Source organism: Ursus americanus, chromosome 2 (assembly GCF_024610735.1).
Source record: "Ursus americanus isolate L20-20 chromosome 2, mUrsAme1.1.p, whole genome shotgun sequence".
NCBI lineage: Eukaryota > Metazoa > Chordata > Mammalia > Carnivora > Ursidae > Ursus > Ursus americanus.
Genome location: NC_142128.1, coordinates 29224443 through 29249346, shown reverse-complemented (window position 1 = coordinate 29249346; position 24904 = coordinate 29224443). Strand labels below are relative to the sequence as shown.

General features: G+C 39.8%; 1 protein-coding gene across 10 annotated transcripts in view; it reads left to right on the top strand.

Moving 5' to 3' along the window:
• MRTFB (myocardin related transcription factor B) overlaps positions 1-24904 on the top strand; it is a 263944-nt gene that overhangs the window by 194805 nt on the left and 44235 nt on the right. For all 10 annotated transcript variants that reach the window (XR_015727978.1, XM_045776055.2, XM_087870349.1 and 7 more), the window contains 5 exons: positions 8868-8933; positions 11003-11058; positions 12181-12256; positions 15686-15847; positions 17140-17318. Coding sequence is in view for 9 of the 10 variants with exons in the window: in XM_045776055.2 (XP_045632011.2) it covers positions 8868-8933; positions 11003-11058; positions 12181-12256; positions 15686-15847; positions 17140-17318 (539 nt within the window). In the remaining variant the exon portion in view is untranslated. The remainder of the gene's footprint in view (positions 1-8867; positions 8934-11002; positions 11059-12180; positions 12257-15685; positions 15848-17139; positions 17319-24904) is intronic.

The window sequence follows — 24904 nt, the reverse complement described above, 5'->3', positions numbered from 1 at the left end:
GTGACTAGTTTCTTAAAGTCTGTTGTTCTGCTAACTTGTTTCTTTTAATTGAGGTAAAATTGGCATAACCCAAAATTAGCCATTTTAAAGTGAACAATTCAGAGCCATTTAGTATATTCGCCATGCTGCTCAAGCACACCTCTAGTTCCAAAACATTTTCATCACCCCAAAGAAATCTCTGTGTCCAGCAGTTATTCCCATGCCCCCTGCCTCCATCCCCAGTTCCTGCTTGCCACCATTCAGAACTCTGTCCCTGCATTTACTAATTCTGGATATTTCATATACATGGGACCATCTACTGTTTGGCCTTTGTGTCTGGTATCTTCCACGGAGGATAACGTTGTCCAGGTTCATCCGTGTTGTGGCAGGTGTCAATGCCGCATTCCTTTTTATGGCTGAATAACATTACATCGTGTGGACAGGTCACAGCATTTACCATTCATTTGTTGCAGACACTTGGACCGTTCCCAGCTCCTGGTGATTGGGAATAGTGCTGCCCTGCACACGTGTGCGTGTGCGTGTGCGTGTGTGTGTGTGTGTGTGTGTCCCTGTTTCCCATTCTTTTCAGTTCACCTAGAACTGGAATTGCCAGGCTGCCACTCTGCTTCACTGAAACTTTGTATAATGAGCTTTAGGAAGAACTGCCAAATGTTCTAATTTTGTATCTTGTGGTCTTTTCTCTGATCAAAATGATAAAGTTCAGAACCAGTGAGTGACTTGCCAGTTTCCTGACTGACTTCTGTCCCCCAAGCTGTTGCCATTATTAATTGGAGCATTTCAGTAACAAATAACTTTGTTTCTCTTTCCAACTTGTTCTGCAGTCTGCAGTGAGTATTTCCAACCTCCGTCGCTGGCCTCAAACTGACTTTTCCTTCATTCCTCTCACTTTGAGCAAGTCGCCTTTCTTCCTCCTTCTTTGAGAAAATAACAGCTGTCACTGGGAAATCCCTGGACATCCCAGACCGAATCTAGATACCTAGCTTTACCCAGTTGTCTTTATCCTCCCGTGCTCATAGAGGAAGTGTCTCTTCACAGAAGCTGTCTTTGTGTGCTGGAATCCTCTTCCCTTCAAGGGACCTGCTGCCTGTTCCTCTCCTGTGCGTTCTCATTCATAGTCATTCATTCCCGTCCTTCCCCTCCCCATTCCTATAAACTGGCTTGGGTGTGTTCCAGCTTGAAATTCCACACGTCTCAAGCTTTTCATCTTCTCTCCTACCCTTCAGGGCAACATCTTGAAAACATTGCTTCCAGTCACTTCATTCACACTGTTGCCCCTCCTTTACTCTGTAACCTCCGGTGGTCTGACTTCCATCCATCACTCCAGGCAGTGGCTCCTCTAGCGCTAAGACCGCAGTTGGTCATGACGCCCTTCTAAAAACACTTCTACACACACTCTCCAGGTTCCTCTTCCTTCATAGACCACTTCCTCTGACCTCCTTCGCTGGATCTTCATCCTCTAGCTGACCCATACGTGGGCTTGTCATTGTTAACTTTCCTAGGTGCTGAGTCCTGGGCTTCTTTTGCCTTCTCTTTCCATATTCTCTACCTCGGCGAACTCTCATGACTTCAAATGCCACTTAAGTGACGACTTTCAAATTTCAGTCTCCTGCCGAGACCCACCTTCTGAAATCTGGACCCCCAGAGCCAACTGTCACTTTGACATCTCCACTTCCAGTTCACACACACCCAAGATTGAGTTCCCGAATGGCCAACTTGTGCTCTTCATCTCGGTAAATGGTCTGCCCAGGTGCTTAAGCCAGAAACCCAGGCGTCATCTTCTTTGTCTCTTTCTCCTCAAAACACAACATTCAGTCTCTTACCACGTAGTTGATTTTATTCTAAATATATCTTAAATCTGTCTGTTACATCTCTCAGCTGTGTTGAAGGGGAAAAAATGAGATGTCTTGTGCTTAAGGTTTCTACCCAGGAACATCAGAAAAATTTTACCAAGTTTATGAATAAATAGGAGGTTTACAAGGGAAAGCTTAAGAGGGGCTTCTGACAACCACCGTAAATGTCTCCCCATTCAATCAGAAACCTGCCCCATCACCCTCACTAATGCTTTTGATATCTTTTGGTCCTTCACTGCTTATTAGTTACATCAAATTTCACCATCATTTTGGCACACTATTTGCCATTAGTCTTGGGTGAGTGGAAGTGATCTTTGTTTCTGAATTTAAAGTTACCTTAAAACATGATGATGTACATTGCGGGGAAGGGATGAATAGAAGGGCACTTCCTTACCTCCTAAGTGGGAATATAGATTGCTGAAACCATTTGGATTGCAGTGTGCCCCATCAGAATTTTAAATGCATGTTCCATTATCATACATTTTATGTATATAATCATCATCATCATGGGAAGGATAACAAAAAATGAATGAGGATAATCATTGCAGCATTGTTTATAATAGCAAAAAGTCTGGAAACTTATGTGTATACGATGATACATCCATATGTTAGATACCGCTGTTCATACAGCCAGTAAGAAGAATGAGCTAGATATCGTGGGGTTTTTTCCAAACAAATCACCAAACTACAGGAATAATATGATCCTACCCCATGTATCTCCTCAGCATATTTTATATTTAATATTACTGGAATATTCACAAAGCACCCTCTGGGGCCATAAAATTTCACAGTGGTTACCTTTGTGGAGAAGGACAAGAGGTGTGGAGCGGGATGGACTGACTTCACTTTTCTTTTTAATGCTTTCTTTGTATGTGTGTGTCGCTTCCATTTCAACAAATAAATAGAAAGAATTCTCATAAAACATGGATTCTTAATAGAGGTATTGGTGGAATAGTGGTATGTTTCTGAGACCCAGGCCCAGAAGGGAGCCCCTCAGCATGTGGCTGCTCTCCCTCTGACCGCAGAAACTACCAAAGAGCTAGAAGCATGCGAATGTGGGTGGGGTTGAATTTTTGTAGTCCTGCTAGTAGTGGGAGAGGACTGCAAGTGTGGGGGCCGGGGGGGGGGCGTATGTGGGAAACCTGTACTTCCCTCTCAGTTTTGCTGTAAACTAACACTGCTGTAAGAAATAATCGTAGTCTTTAAAAACATCCTTACAGTTTTATATTTGGGAAAAAAAAAACCCAGTGGTTACTTTCACCAAGTATCTGAAGTAATAGTTGGTTGTCGTAATTAATCACCACCACCACCTTTTTAAACATTTATTTTTAAGGAAAAAGAAAAGTTCATCGGTCTTTTGCTCTCTGAATATAAATTTTTTCAAGACTTCAAATTTTTGGCATTACCTCATGAAGCAAATGCAGGTATTAATTTTACCGCTAAACTGCTGCTTTAATAACCCACTGCACCCTGGATTGAATGGGACCCTCAGACTCCCTCCCATCTCTGTTCAAGAGATAATGTGATGATAACAGTGTCTTGTATTTATAGGATCGGGCCCCTAATTTAATGCAGTTTAAACAGTACATAATCAATTTTTGCCAAGTCCAGGACCATTATTCTCTTTACTCAAACATCTGTTTGAAAAAATTAAATTTAAAAACAGAAACCAGGGCCTGTTTTTTGCCTAGTACTGCCTTCAGAGTCAATACAGAATCAATTCCAGAGGATTCTTTGCTGTTGCCCCTGGTTTCCCCAGCCTTCACTTGATTGCTCAGGATCATGGGTTTTTTCACCCCTCATGATTCTGTAGTTTATTCTGCCCAATGTCCTACAATTCAGTAACATACATTGAGTCCTCTAACTTGCGGACAGCTGCTCATCTCCCCTCCCCTTCTTAACCTACCCTCCTCCATACCCCATAACTGAAACTAGCTATTTATAAAGAATTTCCAAGACCGTGGCTGACTGCCACACCGCTTCCCAGAACGGGTCATTTCTGCCTTGTTTTTATAGTATACAGTCCTCAGATGTCCCCTTGCAAACCCTTTGCACCAAAACCGTGCTTTGCTTTAGCTTGTTCAACTCATGCTAAACTACCGTATGTTATTAAAATGCTGCATAATGTGGGTTTTTTTTTCCCTTAAGAGTGAAAAAGCACTTTAATTATGTCACATTATAGAAACATTTCACATATTCTACATATAGAAACAAAGGAGAAAGGACGTATCACCTTGGTTCAAAAAGCAGCTGAAAGGGGCGCCTGGGTGGCACAGCGGTTAAGCGTCTGCCTTCGGCTCAGGGCGTGATCCCAGTGTTATGGGATCGAGCCCCACGTCAGGCTCCTCCGCTGGGAGCCTGCTTCTTCCTCTCCCACTCCCCCTGCTTGTGTTCCCTCTCTCGCTGGCTGTCTCTATCTCTGTCGAATAAATAAATAAAAAATCTAAAAAAAAAAAAAAAAAAAAAAGGCAGCTGAAAATCTTGAAGTGGGGTGTAAGTATTATGTGAAAGACATTATTGCATTTTAAGGTTTTTTTTTTTTTCTATAGGAAACTAATCCTGAAATTTTGTTCTAAAGGCAGTGTAATCCATTTAAGAAGTAGGGGAAAGGAACTAGAAGAAAATACTCTTTACTGTATAAACCGTCTGTGGTGCTGAATAAGAGGGACATTTCCTCTTTAACATTAGAGAATAAGCTACCTTTCATTCTTTGGAGTGGTGGTTAAAAATCTAATTTTTACATTTCTTACCTAAAAAAAGAGCAAGTTGCAAACACTTCTGCTGACACAATATTGTTTTTATCTGTTGTAGCAAAGAATAACATGAAATAGAATTTTCAAAATTGTATGTATTTTTTTTCTCTTTGTTGAAATGTAAGAGGAAACTATATGAATGTTAGCCTTAGAAAGTATCAAGACACATCCACCTTGGAAAAATTCAATAATTGATGAAATTTTTTTTCTCTAGAAGAAATGGATATAAAGTAGTCTGTATCCACATCCTCACACGTGTTCTGTAATTTCAAAAGATGCTGGTTTGCACGTGAAGAAATTCGTCTCACTACTTTATTGTCATACCTTATATGGAGCATATAGGGATAGTCTTCCTTATAGCAATTAAGGGTTTAAACTCAACGATTTTAAACTTATGGACTTACTGGGACCATGTGTTGGATTATTTAATTTCTACATTTTTTAAAGATAAAGACATTCTTTGAAAATGTGCACATAGGAGCAGTTGTAACATGAATTCAGTTTACTCTGTTATTAGTATGTCCTTTGTTTTCTGAAAGGATGTAGCCACTCACTGACTGTTTTGAACCATTTTTTCTCCCTCAGAATTCTCTAGATTTACACGTTTTCTTATCCTGCACGTGGTATTTGCAAAATGGCCATGGAGAAGCCTCAATTTTAGTCAGTTTCCTAATAGGATGGAGGCCATGGTGTCAGCCCAGTAGCTCAGTGGATCAACTCACCTCAGCCCCAGGGAGAATGCTCTCAGGTTCAGTTTTCAGACACAAGGCCATTGCCTGGGACACTGACTTCTCGGGCAGCTGTGCGACCACCTGCTGCCACCGCAAGAAAGCACGGCAGCACCAGCGTCTGGTCTTGGCGTTTGTGGCCACAGAAATGCAATCTTATCGACACGTGTGGAGTGTGTCAGGTTTTCCAGAGACCAGCCGGCATAACAGTTTCTTTCCTCCTTTGTCTTAAGAACGACAACTGTGCAGCAGGCCCCGCGGTGGTCAGCGGTCTGGGCCTTCCCTGTCTCCACGGGACGTGAGTGTGGAGCCTGCCGGGGAAGGGGTTGGGGGGGCAGAAGAATGGTCTCCAGGCACGATTCATAAAGTCATAAAGGCCCCTGAGAACCTTGAGAAAGCATCTTGATCCCACAACGGCTCTCTGATCATTGAGAGTCAGGTCGTCTGTCTTCTGAGCCCCGCGCCCCTTCACCATCCTCGCGAAGCACTGCCACGTTCTCCCAGCTCCGGCTGTTGGAGGACAGTCACGCTGTCTGCCTCAGCCAAACTTGTCTTCCCTGGCCTGGCCATTCTGCCTTCGAGGTGCAGATGTTGCTGGTCACTTCTACACGAACTTGTGTACTGATTGGATGAGTTGGAAGTACTGAGAGGAAGTTTGTATTTCCCAGAATTGTGAGCCAGCACCTATTTGTACTTGTTACAACCAGTAGTTATTTTCAGGGGACCGTCGATGAAGTTGTGAGTGGCTGGTTATACTCAATATGGGCAAATACGGTAATTGTGTTTTAACACTGACCCAAAGTGGCAGTGTACCCGAGTCTCTCCAGGGCATTGTGCCTGGTACTCAGTATAATGTGTCCAGCACCGCCCACCTGGTGCTAGAGGTGAAGACTAAATCAAGCTGGGTAATCAGTCTTAACAACGCGACTGGTTATTTACACCTCTGCCTCCTCATCCATTCATGTTCTTGCTGATGTCTTTGCTTTAAAGCAAACCCTCCATTCACAGCTGCTGCTCCTGCTGCTCTGGGCCATGCATCCCAGACGTGCACCTCGCAGTCACTTACAGACACCTAATTCAAGGGCTCCTAGTGAACGAACGTGCCTGCAGAAGGCTGCCTGCCACGCCTGCTTTAAGCAACGCTGTATTGTGATGATACTGCTTCTTGGGAGAATTCTGTAGGCAATGAGGAGACAATTGATGGGGAAGATTATTCTCCTACCTTCAAGCAGTATGGCATAAGGAAGGTTGTTTTGCCACATAGAAAACCGGATGGAAAACACCAGTGGTCCTTGTTTGGTGTTTGTTTTATTTTCACAGTTGATGGCATGCATTCACTTTGTGTGTTACCCTCGTGGTGGCACAGACCTTTGCATGTCAGCATGAGAACATGATTTCTAGTCCAAGATCTTCTAGCTGACGGGGCTGCTGTCACAGTGCATGAGTGCAGCTGACCAGGGTACGGTCAGGAGACGCTTCAAGGCTAACGAGCTCTTGTCATCATTGTTGGTTTGCAAATGAAGTTGTCGCCAACGTATCCGTCATTCCAAGGTGCCATTCGCCCTAAAATATGTATTGTGTTTCATACATTTGTCTCACAAGTATGGTGCTTCATGTGTTTCTGTGTTTTAAACCAAAGAAGGGGGCTGTTGATGTTTTCATTACCCTTTCTATTTTACACCTTTCTTTGAGGACTCCCTTGTGAGAAAGGAAGGCTACTCCTGCTAGAGATGCGTCAGCAGACATGGAGCACCGTGTTCCAGAAGTGTCAGCCTTTGAACTGGACCTTGTTCTGACCCTTTTCTCCTCTCAGTATTCCTCTTCTTGGGATTCTGCCTCTTGAATATGACCGTCTCAAACTCAGACAAGCATTAGCTTTCACATTCATAGAAGAATGTTAGAGTGTGCAGGCATTTGGGTGCTAGCCTATTCACGGGTCATTTCTTTGGGTTATTTTTGTTTCTAGTAGAGTACCGTGATGGGAACATATTATCCTCAGTAAACTGTAAGTTATCACAGAAAAGATCTTTGTGCTAGAGCGTAATTGATTCAAAGTATCACAAACCATATTAATGTGAGGAGCATGTGCACATATTTTTTTGACCCGTTAAATTTTTCTTTTGCTTTGTGTAATCGAATCTAGGTCAGTTGCTTCGGTTCTAAATGGGATGTCAGTGATGCTTTGTGATCCTATGGCCCCCAAAAGAAGCACAACAATTTTTTTTCAGTGTTTAATAAAGGATGACATTCATATCTAGCAATGAATAAGAAAACGTGTTTAAAAGCTATTTTACAGTCCAGACTAGTTTGGAAGAATATCTAGGCTTGTGCTCACACAAGTGCAAGCAAAAAGCAAGGGTATAAGGGCGTGGGCCCTGCATCTTTAGATCTCTTGGGTTTATTGCAAGTAGGAGCCATTGTGTACATTGCATTTGAGCCTAGGTGCAAGACCAGTCTGAGCTCGCCTCTTGTTCCAGCCATCACCCCCTTGCTATGAATGTTCATTCTCTCTCTCTCTTCAAGAAATGCATAAAGGAAGAAATTTTTATTTTTATATATTTTTTAGCATTTTGACAACCTCACTCAGACCCTTAATGAGCCGAACCTTGGTTTTCATCCACAAATGAAACCATAAAAATAAAAATCAAAACAGAAACTTAAAATTTAATGTAAGGTAAACCAAGGAAAGTATTTTTCAGTTACTTCATGTATTCCTCTTTTGTGAAATTGGCTCATTTTTCCAGATAAAAAATAGACGCTAGGAAAGTAAGCTGCTTGAGAAATCGAGGGGGAAAATTATTTTTATTAAATTTGACAAAGTGGATTTTTACATTTTGTGATGTGTTCTTCATTCTCTACAAGTTCTAATGATTTATTTATCCTTTCTTCATTAAAATTATAAGATATCAATTAATTTTGGCTTTTTGAGAACTTGTAGAATGAGACATGGTGTTATGTTTGTGCAAAGATTATTAAACTTTAAGTTCTTAATGTAGAAATTTCCCTTTGGGTTATTAGTAATGTGTCACAGGTCTAATTTTTATTATAAATTTGTCCTTCATTAAAGCTATTTAAAACTTGTTCCAGATGTTGCAAGTCTCTCCAAATAAGTCAATCTTAAAATAAATTTTTGTTATTAACTTCCTTTAAAAAAAACCTGATTAATGGCAAGGAATCTCACATTTCTATTTCTACCAATTAGACTTCCTCATTAGGAAGTCTTAACGTACAGGCCAGCCATTTTGGTTTATTGGCCGAGGACTTTGTGATTGTATTTAAACAACACTTAGCTCTATTCATTTAATTAAGAATATTAACTAAACAAAAAATATGCTAAAAGAACTTAAAAGTTCACCAAACAGGTAGAAACTGCACATTGATTTTCTTTCTGTAAGTTGGATGGTGCCAGGTGGTATCTTTATGCAGTCAGGAATAGAAGGTGTTTAATAAAGCTTAGTCGTGTCTCCTCTGGGACTTGGTGAGTCAGATCCCGCCGTTGCGTACACACTCCAATGGTGACTCTTTCCTTTTCACAGTGCTCCAGCTGAGGCTGCAGCAGAGGAGGACACGAGAGCAACTGGTGGACCAGGGCATCATGCCACGTAAGACTTAAGTGTCACTGTCACCTCCAGTGTGATGTAACAGAACGCACATGTCCGAGGAGAACCTGGATCACACTCTGCTTTGAGCTGTGTCCATTGAGTCAATATACAATGACCAAATGAGTTGATAAGGAAAACCAGGCATCAACATTGCCGACCTGAGAGAATCATCTCAAATACGTTGTTGAAAACCAGATGCAGCTTAAAAGATGGACTTGAGATCTGTATTACATAAAGAAAACTGTGAAACTAGGTTAAGTTCAGGTCTTCCTTCACACATGAACATTTGTTTTAGTTTTGAAATAATTAAAGTCATCTCTGTGTAATAGGTCCAGTGTTATTAGACTTGCAAAAGTAGCATGATAAAATTAATTCAAAAACCTTGTTCTACTTTATTTAATTCAAAATAATTATCTTTGATACAATATAGTATGTGGTCTGTAATGAAGTGCATCTCAGTTATAGGACTAAAAAGCATTCTATTTATAATTAATAAACCTTTTCTTGCCCAGGTACACATAATTTCCAAGTATCTTGAGGCCTCCTTCCTTCGTTTTTTAGAGTCAATTAATTTTAGAATATTTGCCCATTGTCTTCTTACCTTTACTCACCAAGTTTAGAGGTGATTTTATATTTTAGAGGAGAAGACTGGTTGCTTTGGTGTTAAGATTATTTATATGGATGTTTATCCAAAAATTGATTTCTCCAAGAAGTAACATATTTGGCTTTAAAAGACTAAAGAGAAATTACACAATGTACTTATGCTTCCCAGTCTTCTGAATCATTGATATTACCTTTTTTTGGTTCATAGAGTAATTTTTCTCTGCAGTAGATATTTTTCCCAATAAAACTTTTTTTTTCTGGACTAGTAATTATCTAAATATTTTAAATCTAGTATTATGATAGGCGCAAAAGCTGGTTTGATGATCTGCCAGATTTCTCTACCACTACATTCCTGACGATGAACCAGTCAGATAGTATCAAATTAGGGTGTGTAAGACACCACCACTAAGCCAGCTGTAGTCCACTGTTGGGAGCTGGTCCCCAGTCAAACCTGTTTGGGCTGGGCTCCTGGGAATCTTTGCAGTGCTTCAAGTACCAGAGCTGAAAATAATTCTACCAAGAGCCGATAGGCCAAGTTTTGGAGGTGACAGCCCAAGTAAGCGTAGCCCAAATCCCATCCACATTATCTGACTGCCCAGAGTTCTAAGTGGACATACACACGAAACGTTTTGCAAAGATAATTGATAAAAATACTGTAGTAAGTGATGTTTTAGCAAAACACTGCTTATTCTCACTCTGGGATTCTGGAACATTTAAAGTACTAATAGTTAATATATTAAAGAAGCACTGTCTTTAGAGTGAGTTGTACTATGGTACAATAGAAAGAGCAGGAAACTTTCTAATTCACAATTCTAGATTTAAATTCTACCTTGACCACAGGTCTAGCTGTATGACTTCAAGAATTCATTTAACCGCCTTGAGCCTTTTATCTGTACTGGGGCTCATACCTACCTTGCAAGTGTGTTGTGATCATCAACAGCAATGTAAATGGACCACAGTGATGGACCACAGTGCGTAGGGCTATGAGCACATGGGGTCGCAGTCAATGGGAACTCAGCTCTGCTAGACATAAAGTACAGAGTGCCCTCATGTTCAAGATTAGATCACTCCCAGGTTAAATGTCCTGAGGACATTTGGGTTTTTTCCAGCATCTTATAGGGCCACAAAGAGCAAAGACCTGTCAAGGAATCACCACATAGTTCCCTTGGTGATGGTAATTTGGCCCAACTATTGGCTGCAACCGTCTGACCTGGCATTTGCATTGTCATTACATATACAACTCTGTTTTAAATGTTCACTTGTTTTATTTGTGAAGACGTCATTTTAATTCTGAAACATTTAAGGTTTCAAATTTCTCACATCTCCTAAAGAACTGGTAATAAATGGAACTGTAGATGCAAACTAATAAGATTAAGAGGGAACGTTGACATAATGTACCCTAACATTTGACTGAAATATTAACGCCTCTATCTCTACTCCCGAAATGATTCCTGTTCTTCTCACAGCTTTGAAGAGCCCAGCTGCATTCCATGAGCAGATAAAAAGCTTGGAACGAGCCAGAGTAAGAAATTTCGGTTTCCAATGTTCTACTTCTCTGCTTCTCTCTTATTTTAAAGTACCTGAGGGCAAGTAGCAATCTTACTCCTAAATATTGTCAATAAAGAAAATGCAGTGTATTTTCAGGACACATGGCATGTACAGTCATATATTCTGGGGTAGTTTTATCTAGGAAGTTTGTAGAAAATGCATGACTTTGAAACTTTGTTCTTTTAAAATTTGTCACTAGTTTTGTACATAAAGGACAAATCACACTTCGCTTTGTTGGTTTCAGGGCATACCAACAGTTTTTAGAATAATAATGGAGTAGTTCTGCCATTTGTAGCCCCTGCAGTGATGTCCTGACTTCCCCATCTTTAGGTAGTTTCTTTACTGGGTCCGTGGTAGCTGTACATTTGACCAAGGGCAGGAGAATTTGCTGACTGAAAGAATGTTGCTAAATTCAAGTCTGCTTTACTCTTTGAGAAGTCTCCATCCTATCTGCACATCAGTTTCATGTTTATTACTCTTCTTTAAAAGAACCATTATGTACATTCATTCTTTTTTCTTTAGGGAAAACTTCTATCTTGCAGTATGAAAATAAGCATGTTCCCAAAATTCTATAGGAATTTTCCCAGAATACAATAATGCTCCCTTAGAATCTTATATAAAACCCATTTGAAAGCCTTATTGTTCAAGTTGAGAACTGTTCTAAATAAGAAAATATGATCAAGGATATGAATTCACCAACAAACATACATTAGGAGTTTAAAGAAACTTGTAATTTAGGTGGATTTTTATGTGACCTGAAGTGTAGATGTTTAGATATTTAAATGATCAAAATCCTATGTCTGTTCAAATTATGAGCTTTTGCGTTTTCCAGGTTTTAAAATAAAAGCCTGTAGAGTGCTTACTCTATGCCAGCATGCACTTCAAATCCCTGTACAGTTCTGAAGGCAGCAATTTAAATTATGTATTGGATAATGGCTTTTCAGAGTACTAATTTCTACTCTTTACTTCGCAAAATCATAACCAAAGAGTATAAATTTATTTAAATGGAGTACCTTGAGAGAAAAATGTAAAACCACAGTAAGTCATAAACAATTTATGTAAGAATTTCTCCCTCTCTCTCTCTTTCTTTTTAAAGACTGAAAACTTTTTGAAGCATAAGATTCGGAGCCGACCAGATCGTTCTGAACTTGTCAGGATGCACATTTTGGAAGGTAAAATTTTTATTTCTCCTTACTTTGCTGTGTTTTCTCAAGAAAATAAGTGAGAATTCCACCACTGCTGTTTATTCCCACTTTAATAACTTTTTACGCCACAGGCTGACATCCTTCAAATCGGATAGCAACGTGAAGACCCAAAGCTAAAATGTTACATTAGATACACGGGGAAGGTTTGCTTCTCCAAATAACCAGCTGATGGACTGACTCTTCCCCCACCAGCTGGTGCCATAGATGTCTCTACCGTGTGTTCTGGAAAACATTTTTTGGTCCAGAGGATTTCTTCATCATTGAGGAACACATGCCCATTAAGTCATGAAGGGTACAGTGGCCACGAGTCTAACCCTAGATTTTCAGCTGCCTGGGCCCTGTTATGTCTACCTGGTGCAGTGCCCACACTTAAAAGTCTTCGGTTTGTTGTTACTTACCCAAAACAATGCCACTTGATCTGACCATTAACATAAATACCCTCCACTCAGCCCCCCAGGTTTTCTCGATGGTCTAGCCTCATCACTTGTGAAGTGATGGTAGGGACAGTTCTGTTCCATCTCTGGTGAAACATGTGGCTCATGCTGGGATGTTTTTCTCTCTAAGACAGAACATTCTTGAAAGCTGATTTCCCCACCGTAAGTTCCCAAGTTATATTTTCTTTTGTTGTTTTGCTTCTCTGACTGATTTATTGAGAAAGACCAGGAGCTTGACCCTGTGATAGTCTTGAGTGTGTTTAATACTGAGATGACACAGAAAAAAAATCTGAAAATTTCTCAAAGATTGAGAGGTTGTTCTCAAGTAGAGGGAATATTATATTCTTCAGGCCTAATGATAGAGTTCATTTTAGAATTAGGTTGGTATTACAAAGTATTAGATTGTTGCTCAGCATAAGAAATAATATCCTAAAGGTCAGACATGTCCAGAAATCTTCTGGAAGCAGTATGGTTGCCCTCATTTGAGGTGGTCGTTCATTAGCCAGTGAGCTGGACACCAGAGACCCAACAAGTGAGCCAGATGGATGCCAGCCTCCATGAAGCTTACATTCTAGTAACACAGACAGATAATAAACAGGCAAAACAAATGAATTACAGATAGTGAAAAGTGCTCAGTAGGCAAGAAACAGGCTGCTGTGTTGGGACTAGGCACAGGCTGACACCACAGTAAGGATGTTGTAAAGAAATTCCAAGGATCAGGTTGGTATCAATAGCCCGAAGTAGGGTCTCTTCTACTCCAAAGAATCTAAGATATTGGGACTATCTTCATATCTGGGATGGGAGGTGAGAGGTCTGTGCCTTTCACGACTTTCGGTTGTGTTCGCAGAAGTCCATTGGACTAAAAGCATTTCCAGAACTGCAGTGGTAGGGTAGGAACAGCTCCCTGCTGTCAGGGATAAATGAATCTTCAAGAGGCAAATGTGCTGGTAAGTAACTGGACAAAATGGTTCCTTCTGCGCCTGTAAAGATCTTGACCTATAAAGGACATTTTTGAAGGAACAGTGCTGTCTGTTTCAACTTGCCTTCTAACTGTAACAGGCTTTATTAATATCATTAAAACCAAGGCAAATACATTGAACTATCAAAAGGAATCATATTTGCTTTTTTAAAAAAAAAAGATAACCCAACATTTAAAAACCTAACTGTGTATACGAATGAACCATAAGTGATGTTTTTTAGGACATCTGTTCTCAAGCTGGGATTTTTAAAGTAAGAAGAATATATCATTTGTAATTTAAAAAATAACTTCAAACCACCCCCCAATTTATTTTAATTATCCCAATTTTGATCGAATTTGTTGTTTGGCAGGCAAAAGTCTAAATTATTTTTCTGAACTTCGGCTAAAATCCAGCCCCAGCACCATGGAGATGAGGAGATGATAAGACCAAAAACAGAAACTTAACAAAATGCCAGTGTCTCATTATTTGCTTTTGGGATATATTCATTCCAGACATATTCCCGATATCCCTTAGATGTGTTGATGGGAGAGAGGAGAAAGGCAGAAGACTTTCCTACCTAGCTCTTAACAAGATTTAGACATCGACCTGAGAGTGATCTGTACAGTCATCATCTTTCTTGCATAAGCCACAGCTGTCATACATCATCTGTAATTTCCATTTGAGGTGGAAAAACAACATAAAGACAGTTGATAAGCAATCTGAGCTGAAAAATCCTAGATTTTACCATTTTTCCTAAATATTTTCCTAAATATTTCCAATAGGCAATTGTTAATTGCCCTAATTTGACAGCGGTTTGTTTTTTAATAACTCACCTTTATCAAGTCACTGCAGAGCATTTAACTTAGGTTCCAAGAAATAATTTTATTTTTGAAGTTTATCATTTTCCTATAACATTTAGTTCAATTATGTATTGACATCAGATGGGAACTGATAGGAACTGTTCTGTGGACAATCAGGGTTGACTTTCGGTAAGCATATACCTCAGCTGGTTGAAAGAAAAGTGTTCAGATGTGCTGGAGAATGGTTTATGGGCTGCGGGCTTTCGGTGAGCTTTGGGCTTCAGTCGGGATATTTTACCTCCCCAAAAAAACACATCAGTGATCCTGAGATTACTTATGGGGAATTTCATTAGAAGACCTTCTTCTATATAATTAAGAGGCAAGCAACGGTCAACTCGGAATTTTGGGTTACACCCAAATACGCCTCACCATTTTTTTTTAATCAGTTATAAACATTATTGAGAAACAGTGTAATAAAATGTTAAATGAGAGGTACCAGAAATGCAAGCCATTGACAGAATTACCCGAATGAATGAGTTAATGATATTTACATTGGTTTCACATTTGTTGTACAACTTCATCCATTTGTAAGTAGATGAGTTGAGGCTTCTTTATGACCATTAGTTACCCTGTAATTGAATGTCCCAAGGTTATATATTCCGAAATAAACCCACATTCTTAATTATGATGCTGGCTCTGAGACACACAGGGAGCAATCTAAGAATATGATCTGTAGCTCTTCCCATTGACTCCTGCAGAGAAGCTTATAACCTAACTAAGATCCAGTGCCCCCATTTCTAGGAACTGACTTTCCAGTGCAGCAAAACCTAAAACTGTATACTTCTTGAGCCATGACCCACGTCTCTCTTGTTCATCCTCCCTATCTCCAATACCTAATAAATGTCAATGTAACCCTCCTACCATAAATGAACAATAGCAGTACCCCAGTTTTTGGCTTCAGTTCATGTTAATTTGAGTCTGAGGGCATTGTATAGACAATATAAAGTATCCAGGACTAAAAATACATAAATGTATACTAGAGCATTCTTAAACAGTCATTTTCTCTTTCCATAAATACATTGAGAACACATAAATAAAAATATGTTTAAGCCAGTTGAAATTAAATTAAATTCAGTTGGCCTGAAATAACATTATGGAATAGAGTAATTCGAGTAGTGGTTAAAACTGTGTTTCTTCTTTTAGAGACATTTGCAGAGCCGTCCCTGCAGGCCACTCAGATGAAGTTGAAAAGAGCTCGACTAGCTGATGACCTGAATGAAAAGATTGCTCAAAGACCTGGTCCTATGGAGCTGGTAGAGAAAAACATCCTTCCTGTCGACTCCAGTGTTAAGGAAGCAATTATAGGCAAGACGCTAAAAATTTACTATTTTCCGGGAGAACGAGGAACTTGGAAGTTGAAAACAAATTTAATCTAAAAAACCAGCACCAATCATGAGTGTTGTTTTCTGGGTGAAGTAGAAATTGATTAATGCTTGCACCAATTCCCAATATTATTGCTGTTTCTTTATGTGTGCTAAGACTAGCATCTCTCACCAGTTAACACAGAGATTCCTCTTGTCACGTCTGAGGTTGATGTCTTTAGGTTCCGATTTCATTATGACATTTTCAAGATAACTTTACTGCATTAGACTGTTTAATTTCTCTTGTGTTGTTTAAAATTTTTACAGATTTTCCATTATTCTGTTTACTTCTAGGAAAGATAAATCGCTTGCTTGTTCAGTGTTAGTTCAGCAAAGTAAACAGCACGAGTGTACAGATGTATTTATTAAGAATGGTAATATCTGTCCATTCTATGCTGAGCTTCTCATACTTAGCTACTAATGTTTCCAACCCCCCCCCACACACACACACCTTTTCCTGGCATAAGTTTTAGCAGAAAAAAGAATTCTGAAGTAATACCACTTACACAGCAAGCAATTTTGAAAAGTTAACATCCTACTATAAAAACTATTATAGTTTCCATTACTCTGGGGACTTCATATTTTGCATTAGTATGAGTTTAAGTCTTAGGCAATTTGTGATCCAAAGTAGTACATTCAGTGATGATTCCATTCAGTCCCAAAGAAGTGGAGCCCCAAAAGGTAAAGGGTCAGTATAACTGGGCCGCTCCAAGAAGTAGGACTCATCAACAGATACCAAGTCATGGCCCCATTTTCTCCCATACCTCTTAATGTTTTTTAACAGTTGTACCCAAATCAGGGTCCACACAAGGTCCACACCTTGTCATTGGCTGATGTCTCTCTTAAGTCTTATTCTCCTGCACGGGTCTTCTTCCTCCTCTCCTTTCTTGCTGTGTATCTGTTGGTGAGCAGGCCTCGTTGTGCTCTCTAGCCTGTCCCCATACTGGATTGTACCGAATGCATTAGCACTCCCAGTGTCACTAAAAACGTCTCTTGTCTTCTGACTTCTGAAACTGGGACTGGATCCAAAGGCTTGATCTGACTCAGGTCTGACTTTTTCCCCAAGTATTCATCCTAGGTAGTGGTGTAGTCTTCCTCTGGGAAGTACATTATGTTCAATTTTTTTTTTTTAACGAGCTTCTTGTGTTCTTGTAATAAACAATGTTTCTCCTTCTTTATCATTTTAAGCTTGGTATTCCAAGGCCGAGATAAGGTGAAAATTGTTTCTTTCTCTAGGTGTTGGGAAGGAGGACTATCCTCAGACTCAGGGCGATTTCTCATTTGACGAAGACAGCAGTGATGCTTTGTCTCCAGACCAGCCAGCCAGCCAGGAGTCACAGGGGTCAGCCGCGTCCCCAAGTGAGCCAAAAGTTAGTGACTCTCCATCTCCTGTGACTACAAACACTCCAGCCCAGGTATCATCTTTCTTGTTTCTCCCCCTAAACAGAGACAGTGCCTTGTTTTTTTTATATATCGAGGTAATTACGGTTCATCTTCTTCCAGAAGAAAAGTCTGAAAGTGTGGGAAAATAAAGATTTTTTTCACCTGTGATACAAACACTGTTAACAGTTTTCAGTAGATTCTTACATTTTATTTCTGTTGTATATCCACATTTTTCTTTTACAAATGGTCGTGTAATTTGCTTTTTAAAAATTTTCTCATAACATTTGTTGAGAATATAATTCACATACTATAAAATGTACCCTCCCCCCCTTTTTTTCTGCCATCTTAACCATTTTAAAATGTGCAGCTCAGTAGTATTAAGTACACTCACAATGTTGTGTAACAGATCTCCAGAACTTTTTTGTCTTGCAAAACTGAAACTGTACCCATTAAACAGCAGCCCCCAACCCCTTCCTCCGGACCCAGGCAATCACAATGAATTCCACTTCTGTTTCTAAGAATTTGACTACTGTAGGGTGGGGGTATGGGTGAACTAGGTGATGGGGATTAAAGAGTACACTTACCATGCTGTGCACTGAGTCAAGTATAGAATTGCTGAGTCACTGTATAGTACCCCTGAAACTAATAGAACATTGCATGTTAACTGTACTGGAATTTAAATCAATACATATATACATACATACATATGAATTTGACTACTTTAGATATCTCATATAAATGGAATCATGCAATATTTGCCTTTCTGTGACTGGCTTATGTCACTTAACATAAAGTCTTCAAGGTTTGTTCATGTTGCAGGTTGTAACAGGATCTCCTTCATTTTTAAGGCTGAATAATATTCCATTATTTGGATATACCACATTTTGTTTATCCTTTCGTCGGTGGACATTGGGTCGCTTCCATGTCTTGGCTATTGTGAATAATGGTGCTAGGTTACATGGGTTTGGAAATAGCTCTGCGAGACCCTGCTTTCAATTCTTTGGGGCATATACCTGGAAGTGGCATTGATGGACCATATGGTAATTCCATTTTTAATTTATTAAGGAACCTCCAGACTATTTTCCACTGTAACTGTACCATTTCACACTCCCACCAACAGCATGCAAGGGTTTCAATTTCACCACATCCTCACCAACGCTTACTAATTTATGTTCTTTTGATAGTAGCCATTCTAGTGGTATGAGGTGATACCTCCTTGTGGTTTTGATTTGCCTTTCTCTAATGATTAGTGCTGTTAAGCATCTTTTCATGCGTTTGTTGGCCATTTGTATATCCTCTTTGGCGATATGTCTGTTTGAGTCTTTTGCCCATCTTTATTGAGATTATTTGTTTCTCTGCTGTTACATTGTAGGAGTTTTTTGTATATTCTGGATATTAACCCCTTTTCAGATACATGATGAGCAAACATTTTCTCCCATTCTTTGTTGCCTTTTTCCTCTACTGATAGTATCCTTTGAGGCACAGAAGTTTTTAAGTTTGATATAGTGCCATTTGTCTGTTTTGGGGCTTATTACCTATGCTTTAGGTATCCTACTAAGAAATTATGGCCAAATCCAGTATCATGAAGCTTTTTCTCTGTCTTCTTCTAGGATTTTTATAGTCTTGAGTCTTACATTTAGATCTTTAATCCATTTTAATTTTTGTATATGGTGTAAGGTAAGGATCCATCTTCGTTCTTTTGCATGTGGATATCCAATTTTCCCCATATCATTTATTGAAAAGACTGTCCTTTTCCCCTAGGCACTTCTGTTGAAGATCATTTGACCATATATGTAATAATTTAAGGACTCTGCATTCTTTTGCATTGACTTATATGTTTGTCTTTATGCCAGGACCACACTGTTTTGATTACTGTCACCTTGTAGTAAATGTTGAAATCAGGAAGTGTGAGACCTCCAACCATGTTCCTTTTCAAGACTGTTTTTGGCTACTTGGGGGTGCCTTGAGAGTCCATATGAATATTAGGATGGATTTTTCTATTTCTGTAAAAACTGGCACTGGGAAAATTCACCCTTTTTAAAATGTCTAATTCAGTGGTTATTAGTATATCCACAGAGTGGTGCAACTATCACCACTACCTGATTCCAGAACATTTTCATCATCCCAAAAAAGCAGCCCATACCCATAAGCTGTCAATCCCCAGTATCCCCACCACCAGCCCTAGGTCACCACCAGTCTACTTTCTGTATCTGGAGTTGCCTGTTCTGAACATTTTCTTTAAATGGAATCATACAATATGTGATCTTTAGTGACTGGCCTCTTTATTTAGTATGTTTCTAAGGCTCATCCATGTTATAGCCTGTATTAGTATCTCATTCTTTGTTAGGGCTGAATAATAGTCCATTGATAGACCATATTTTATGTATCTGTTCATCACTCGATGGACATTTGGTTCGGGCATGTGGCTAGTACGTAGTCACATGTTCTACTCCTGAGCTACACCCCCTAGACAGGTGGCTGTTACGAATAGTGGTGCTTCGAATGTGTGTGGACAAGTTCTTATGTGGACGTGTGTTTTCAGTTCTCTTGGGCATTTACCTAGGAGTGGAACTGATGGGTCATGCAGGAACTCTTATATCTAAATCACTTTTATATCTTAATCATAATCCTAATAGTGTTCCTTGTCAATAAATATACATTAATCTCATTTTTAATAGCAGGTAGCTAAGTTCATCTTTCAACCAATTCCGTATTGTGGATTGTCTGGACCTGTCTCTATTTTTCACTCTTACAAACACAGTAAGGGCCCCTGTTTTATTCTCACATATTTGCTGCACACATTGTTTCTATACATACATTGCCGGGCACTTTGTCTGATTATTTCTTTGGATAATTACCAGGTTTTGAAAAGGATTTGGACCTTTTGTTAGGTAAAAGGTAGGCACTTGAATAGCCTTCTGGGAAGATAATATGGGTTTCCACAGTCACTATGTCTTTCCCACAAGCAGGTAATATCTTTACTTTAAACCTTGCACACTGTTTGGAAATTTGAAAGTTTTAACTGGCTTCTTGATTTTGGTTAGATTGAATCCCTTTGTTCAACAAATATTTATTGAGCACCTATTATGTGTCAGATGGGGCTGGGAACTGAAAATCTAGGGCATGCAAAGGAATCTAACAAATATTTTTTGATAATTGCATTCGAAATTCTCATTTCTTATTTTTCACTAGGTGTTCCTCTTTCTTTTGGTTATATAAGAACTCTTATGCTAGTTACTTTTTCATTTCCTTATAATGTTTTTGCCTTACTGAAATTTTAATACTATTTAGTTATCTTAAAGTCAGAGCTATTGAACTACTTAATGGAATTGGTTAAGTTCAGTAGAAAATGTTCTTGTTAAAGCCAAACATCATAGAATTTCTGAGTTGGGAAGGACTTCAGCAATTATCTGGCTTAACCCTTACAGCAGACAAGGCCTGGGTTCAAAGAGGTACAGAAATTTGGGGATTCAAAATGTTTGCATATTTTCTCGCAGCATTTCTTCTCATTCATGAATATCTGTTGGGTAGGGACTAGGTCTCTCTCTCTCTCAGCACTAGGTTCGTCACTGCCCTTACCACCAGGATCTGAAATACATTAGTTTATTTGCTTATTGTATCTGTGCTTCCAACTAAATAAAATGTGAGTCCATGAGGAGAGGGACTTCGACTCTGGACAACAAGAGCTACTTCAGAGAGAGAGAGAGAGAGGGAGAGAGTGTGTGTGTGTGTGTGTGTGTGTGTGTGTGTGTGTGTGTCCAGCATGCAGCACAGGCCCTTGGTGTGGAGCAAGTGCACCACACTTGAGCATCACAAGCACTGACCGGTGCCAGGCTTGCAGAAGCAGCCCATGTTTGTGCTCTTCCACTTAAGGGGAGAGCCTCTCCAGCTGGGATTCGGCTCTTCCACTTAAGGGGAGAGCCTCTCCAGCTGGGATTCGGCGGTTGTGTGGGTGGCTCAGTTCATACTCTCCCGTCAGAGTCTGAGGGCTTGGCTGCAACCTGGTCTGGAAGAAGGTGGGGTCAGCGACCTGGCCGTGGTCTGAGGTCGAAGGCGGCAGAAAGGAGAGCACGGGAGACCAGCCCTTACTGTATTCTCACATACTTGCTGCACCCTGGGTTCGAGCTTTAAAAATAGGGCTAACAAGAATGTCAAGTATGCGAGTAAATACCATCAAAAAACAGTTCTACTTAGCCATTTCAGTCATTGGTTCTCTGAGTAGGTCAGGATACCAAACAGCTATTAGGGTGGCCTTAGCTTTCAGTAACAGGATTTTTGTCACATCAGCCACCTACCTGGTCATGGTATCGTGACGGCACCACCTGTGTTGTAGGGGATTGGCATTTTCCCTTTCCCTGCTTCGCTTGTAGTAGGTTTTTACTTTGCTCTTGAAACGTGGTCTCCAGCTAAGTTTATAAGTGAGAAGCTTTCTTTAACCAGAGGGAGTCCCACCCAGTGGGCTGACATTCCCGAAGTCCTTGAAGGAAAAAAGGAATAGCAGTGTTTCTTGAAGAATAAATATGGTCTGTTTATTGCCAGTGCAACACATGCTAAGCTCGGGGTCATTCCGGAACTGAAACACTAGTTTTGATAACAGTCATGTTGCTGGAGCATAGGTTCTGCCTGCTACGTGCAGACCGCTGACAGTCTGCTTTTTATCTGTCAGCTAGGCCTCCGGCAAAACACCCACTTCAGAGAGTGGCACGCTGCCCACTTACACAGCCAAGGAAAAGAGCCTAGAACCTGGCTAGGGCTGGCCTGCCTCCACTTTACCTGGTACATAATTTCTGTACTATATACCTTGAGACCTTCTTAAATTGTGTGTCCTTGATAAAATTCCCTTGTACTAAGTGTGTTAGTATTTTTAAGTAAGGAATCTGAGAAAGATTATCATTATTACACTTTTATTCATGCAATTAAAGACATCTCCCCATTAACTGCTGTATTGATGTAGAAGAAAGAAGCTCCTGAGGAGGATTATAGGTAAGTTGTAGGTTTTGGGTTTTGGTCTTGTAATCAACTGCACAGGCAAACTTTGTGATGCCTGCAGAGTCTTGGGGATTTTTGTGTCATCTAGAAGTGATAATTAGAGTTTGTTTTGGTACATTTTGTTCAATTATTTTCACTGTTACCTCGTGTTTGTTGAATGAATTTGTCCAGGTATCTCACTTCGTATATAGAAAATGTGTTTATTTCTCTAGATATAATTACTTTCACATTTGTAGTTCAGGGGGAAAATAGCTGAAAATACTGCTTCTCATCAGACATGAAGTTTCCAAAGGGCCAGGGTGTCCCCTCATTTTATCTTAGTGACCTCATCCCGAACGTGCAGGGTCCAGCACACAGCAAGTGCTCATTGCTTTCATGAATGAAAAACCCTAGGAGATTATCTCTGCAATTTCTTTTTTCCTGCTTTTGAATTATCATTGGATTCTCCCCCAAAAGTCCGTCTCCTCACCATTACTGAAGTAGCCCGTATAAAGAGAAGATAACAAAAGAACAACATAAACATCTTTTATTTGGGGTATTCTTTGAGATTCTTAATTTTCAGTCTTTAAAATGAAATTCACTGTAAGAGTTTAATGGTGAATTTAAGTTACGGTGGACCAGTGGTCCTCAAATTGCCTGTAGTGAAAGACTAGTATGTGTTTGTTTTTTAGGTAGTGTGTTTAATTTCCAATGCATGGTGGGCTAATCCTCTTGCAAAATACAATCAGGTAGCGGGGCACCCAGCCGGCTCAGTCATAGAGCATGCGACTCTTGATCTCGGGGTTGTGAGTTTGAGCCCCAAGGTGGGTGCAGAGATCACTTAAAAAAAAAAAAAAAAAAAGAGTAGTGGGGTAGGATCAAATTTCCACTGCAGGCAGCTAACAGAGGTCCACAGATCACACTTGGAGTAACTCTGTCACAGATGTCCCTTTCCTTCTTGTTGGCCTGAACCAAGGTTTTTCATATGCTAATTGGTCATCATTTTGTGCTGTACATTTAATGCCATGGCTTAAACACATTCTTCTAATTTCCCTATTAATTTTTTTTTATATTTGGCCCAATATAAAGTTCAGGGCCAGTGCAGGGAATTACTTTTCAGTTCTTTAAAAGTTATATTTACAGGGATGCCTGAATGGCTCAGTTGGTGAAGCATCTGCCGTGGTATCTCAGATCATGATCTCAGGGTCCTGGGACTCAGTCCCTCACTGGGGCTCCTTGCTCAACAGGGAGCCTGCTTCTCCCTCTGCCTCTGCCGCTCCCCCTGCTTGTGCACGTTCTCTCTCTCTCTCTCTCTCTCTGACAAATAAAATCTTTTAAAAAGTAAATATAAATAAATAAAAGTTATATTTACAGACAATTACTTAAAAGAAAATTAGGCTCAAGATACCTTTCTGGTTTGCTTTATTCCAAAATGTGTTATGACATATTATCTCCTGAATTCTTTTTCAGAACACACAGATAAATATCAAAGGATTGAGTCCTATAGGAAAATATTCAAATAAAAGATATATTCCCTACCAAAAAAAAAAAAAAAGATTAACACGTAATATCTAGGTAAAGAACAGATTTTCCAGGCTCTTCTCTTTCAATCCCAGTAAAATGCTAATGATTTCACACTGTGGACAGTATAACACATTACCATGTCCTTCCTTCAAAACATACATTTTAGCCCCCCACCCCCAAAACAATCCTTCTTTGAAATATGTCTTTCTGTGTGGTCTGTAGGAGACTAACACTGCCTTTCCTTGGGCTCTTCTCTTTTCTTTTCAATTCTGATCAAAGTACAGCTGGAAAGGAATTTGCCAGAACATTAATGGAACACACATCACATATTGGAGCTCAATTTATTTTATGCCTAAGCAATTCTTGAACAGTGGAAAGCTGCAGAAAATTACGAACAGCTAGCCACATGTGGGTACCAGGAGTTGTCTCACTGGCGCTTTTCATCCCAAGACTTTTTTTCTCTCCATATTTCTTAAGCCATTTAATTAATCATTTGCATTAAGCGCCCACACGCTTACCTGTAAGTGTGACCCGACAGGATCCGTGTTCATTTTCACAGTCTGTGCTGTGGGGACAACTCCCGTGCGAACTGGAAGTAGTGCTGACGGGGAGCCTCGTGGGTCAGTTACGCAGCGTACGTTCCTGCAGACGAGTTTAGGGGGACTTGGTGTACTTTTTTCCCTGTCGCATCAAGTAACCTTCAGGTAGATGACCTTTTCCAAATAATACAGAAACTTTAGGTTTAAGCGAACAAAGAGGATGAGCAAGGTCTAACAGTAAGCCATGTACACGTATGTTACATAATTAAAATTAGACTGTTTTATTACAAATGCTTATCAATAAAGGCCTGAATTAGGCCATCCAAGATATTGGTTATAATTTCTCCTGTTACCCTTGCAGTCTTGCTTCCCATAACTTACATACCAAGAGGACTGTTAATGATTCGATTTTGAGCTGGTTTCAGCATTAACCATGAAGTCATGTTCCATCCTCATTCCTAACTCTGTTCTCTCATGACCAGTAGGAAAGTGCCTAAAGTGTACATTCGACAGAATAGGCCTTTCCTGTTTACTTATAAATAAATCAATGTTTATTGACTCTAACTGAGATGAGGGATAAAAAATAC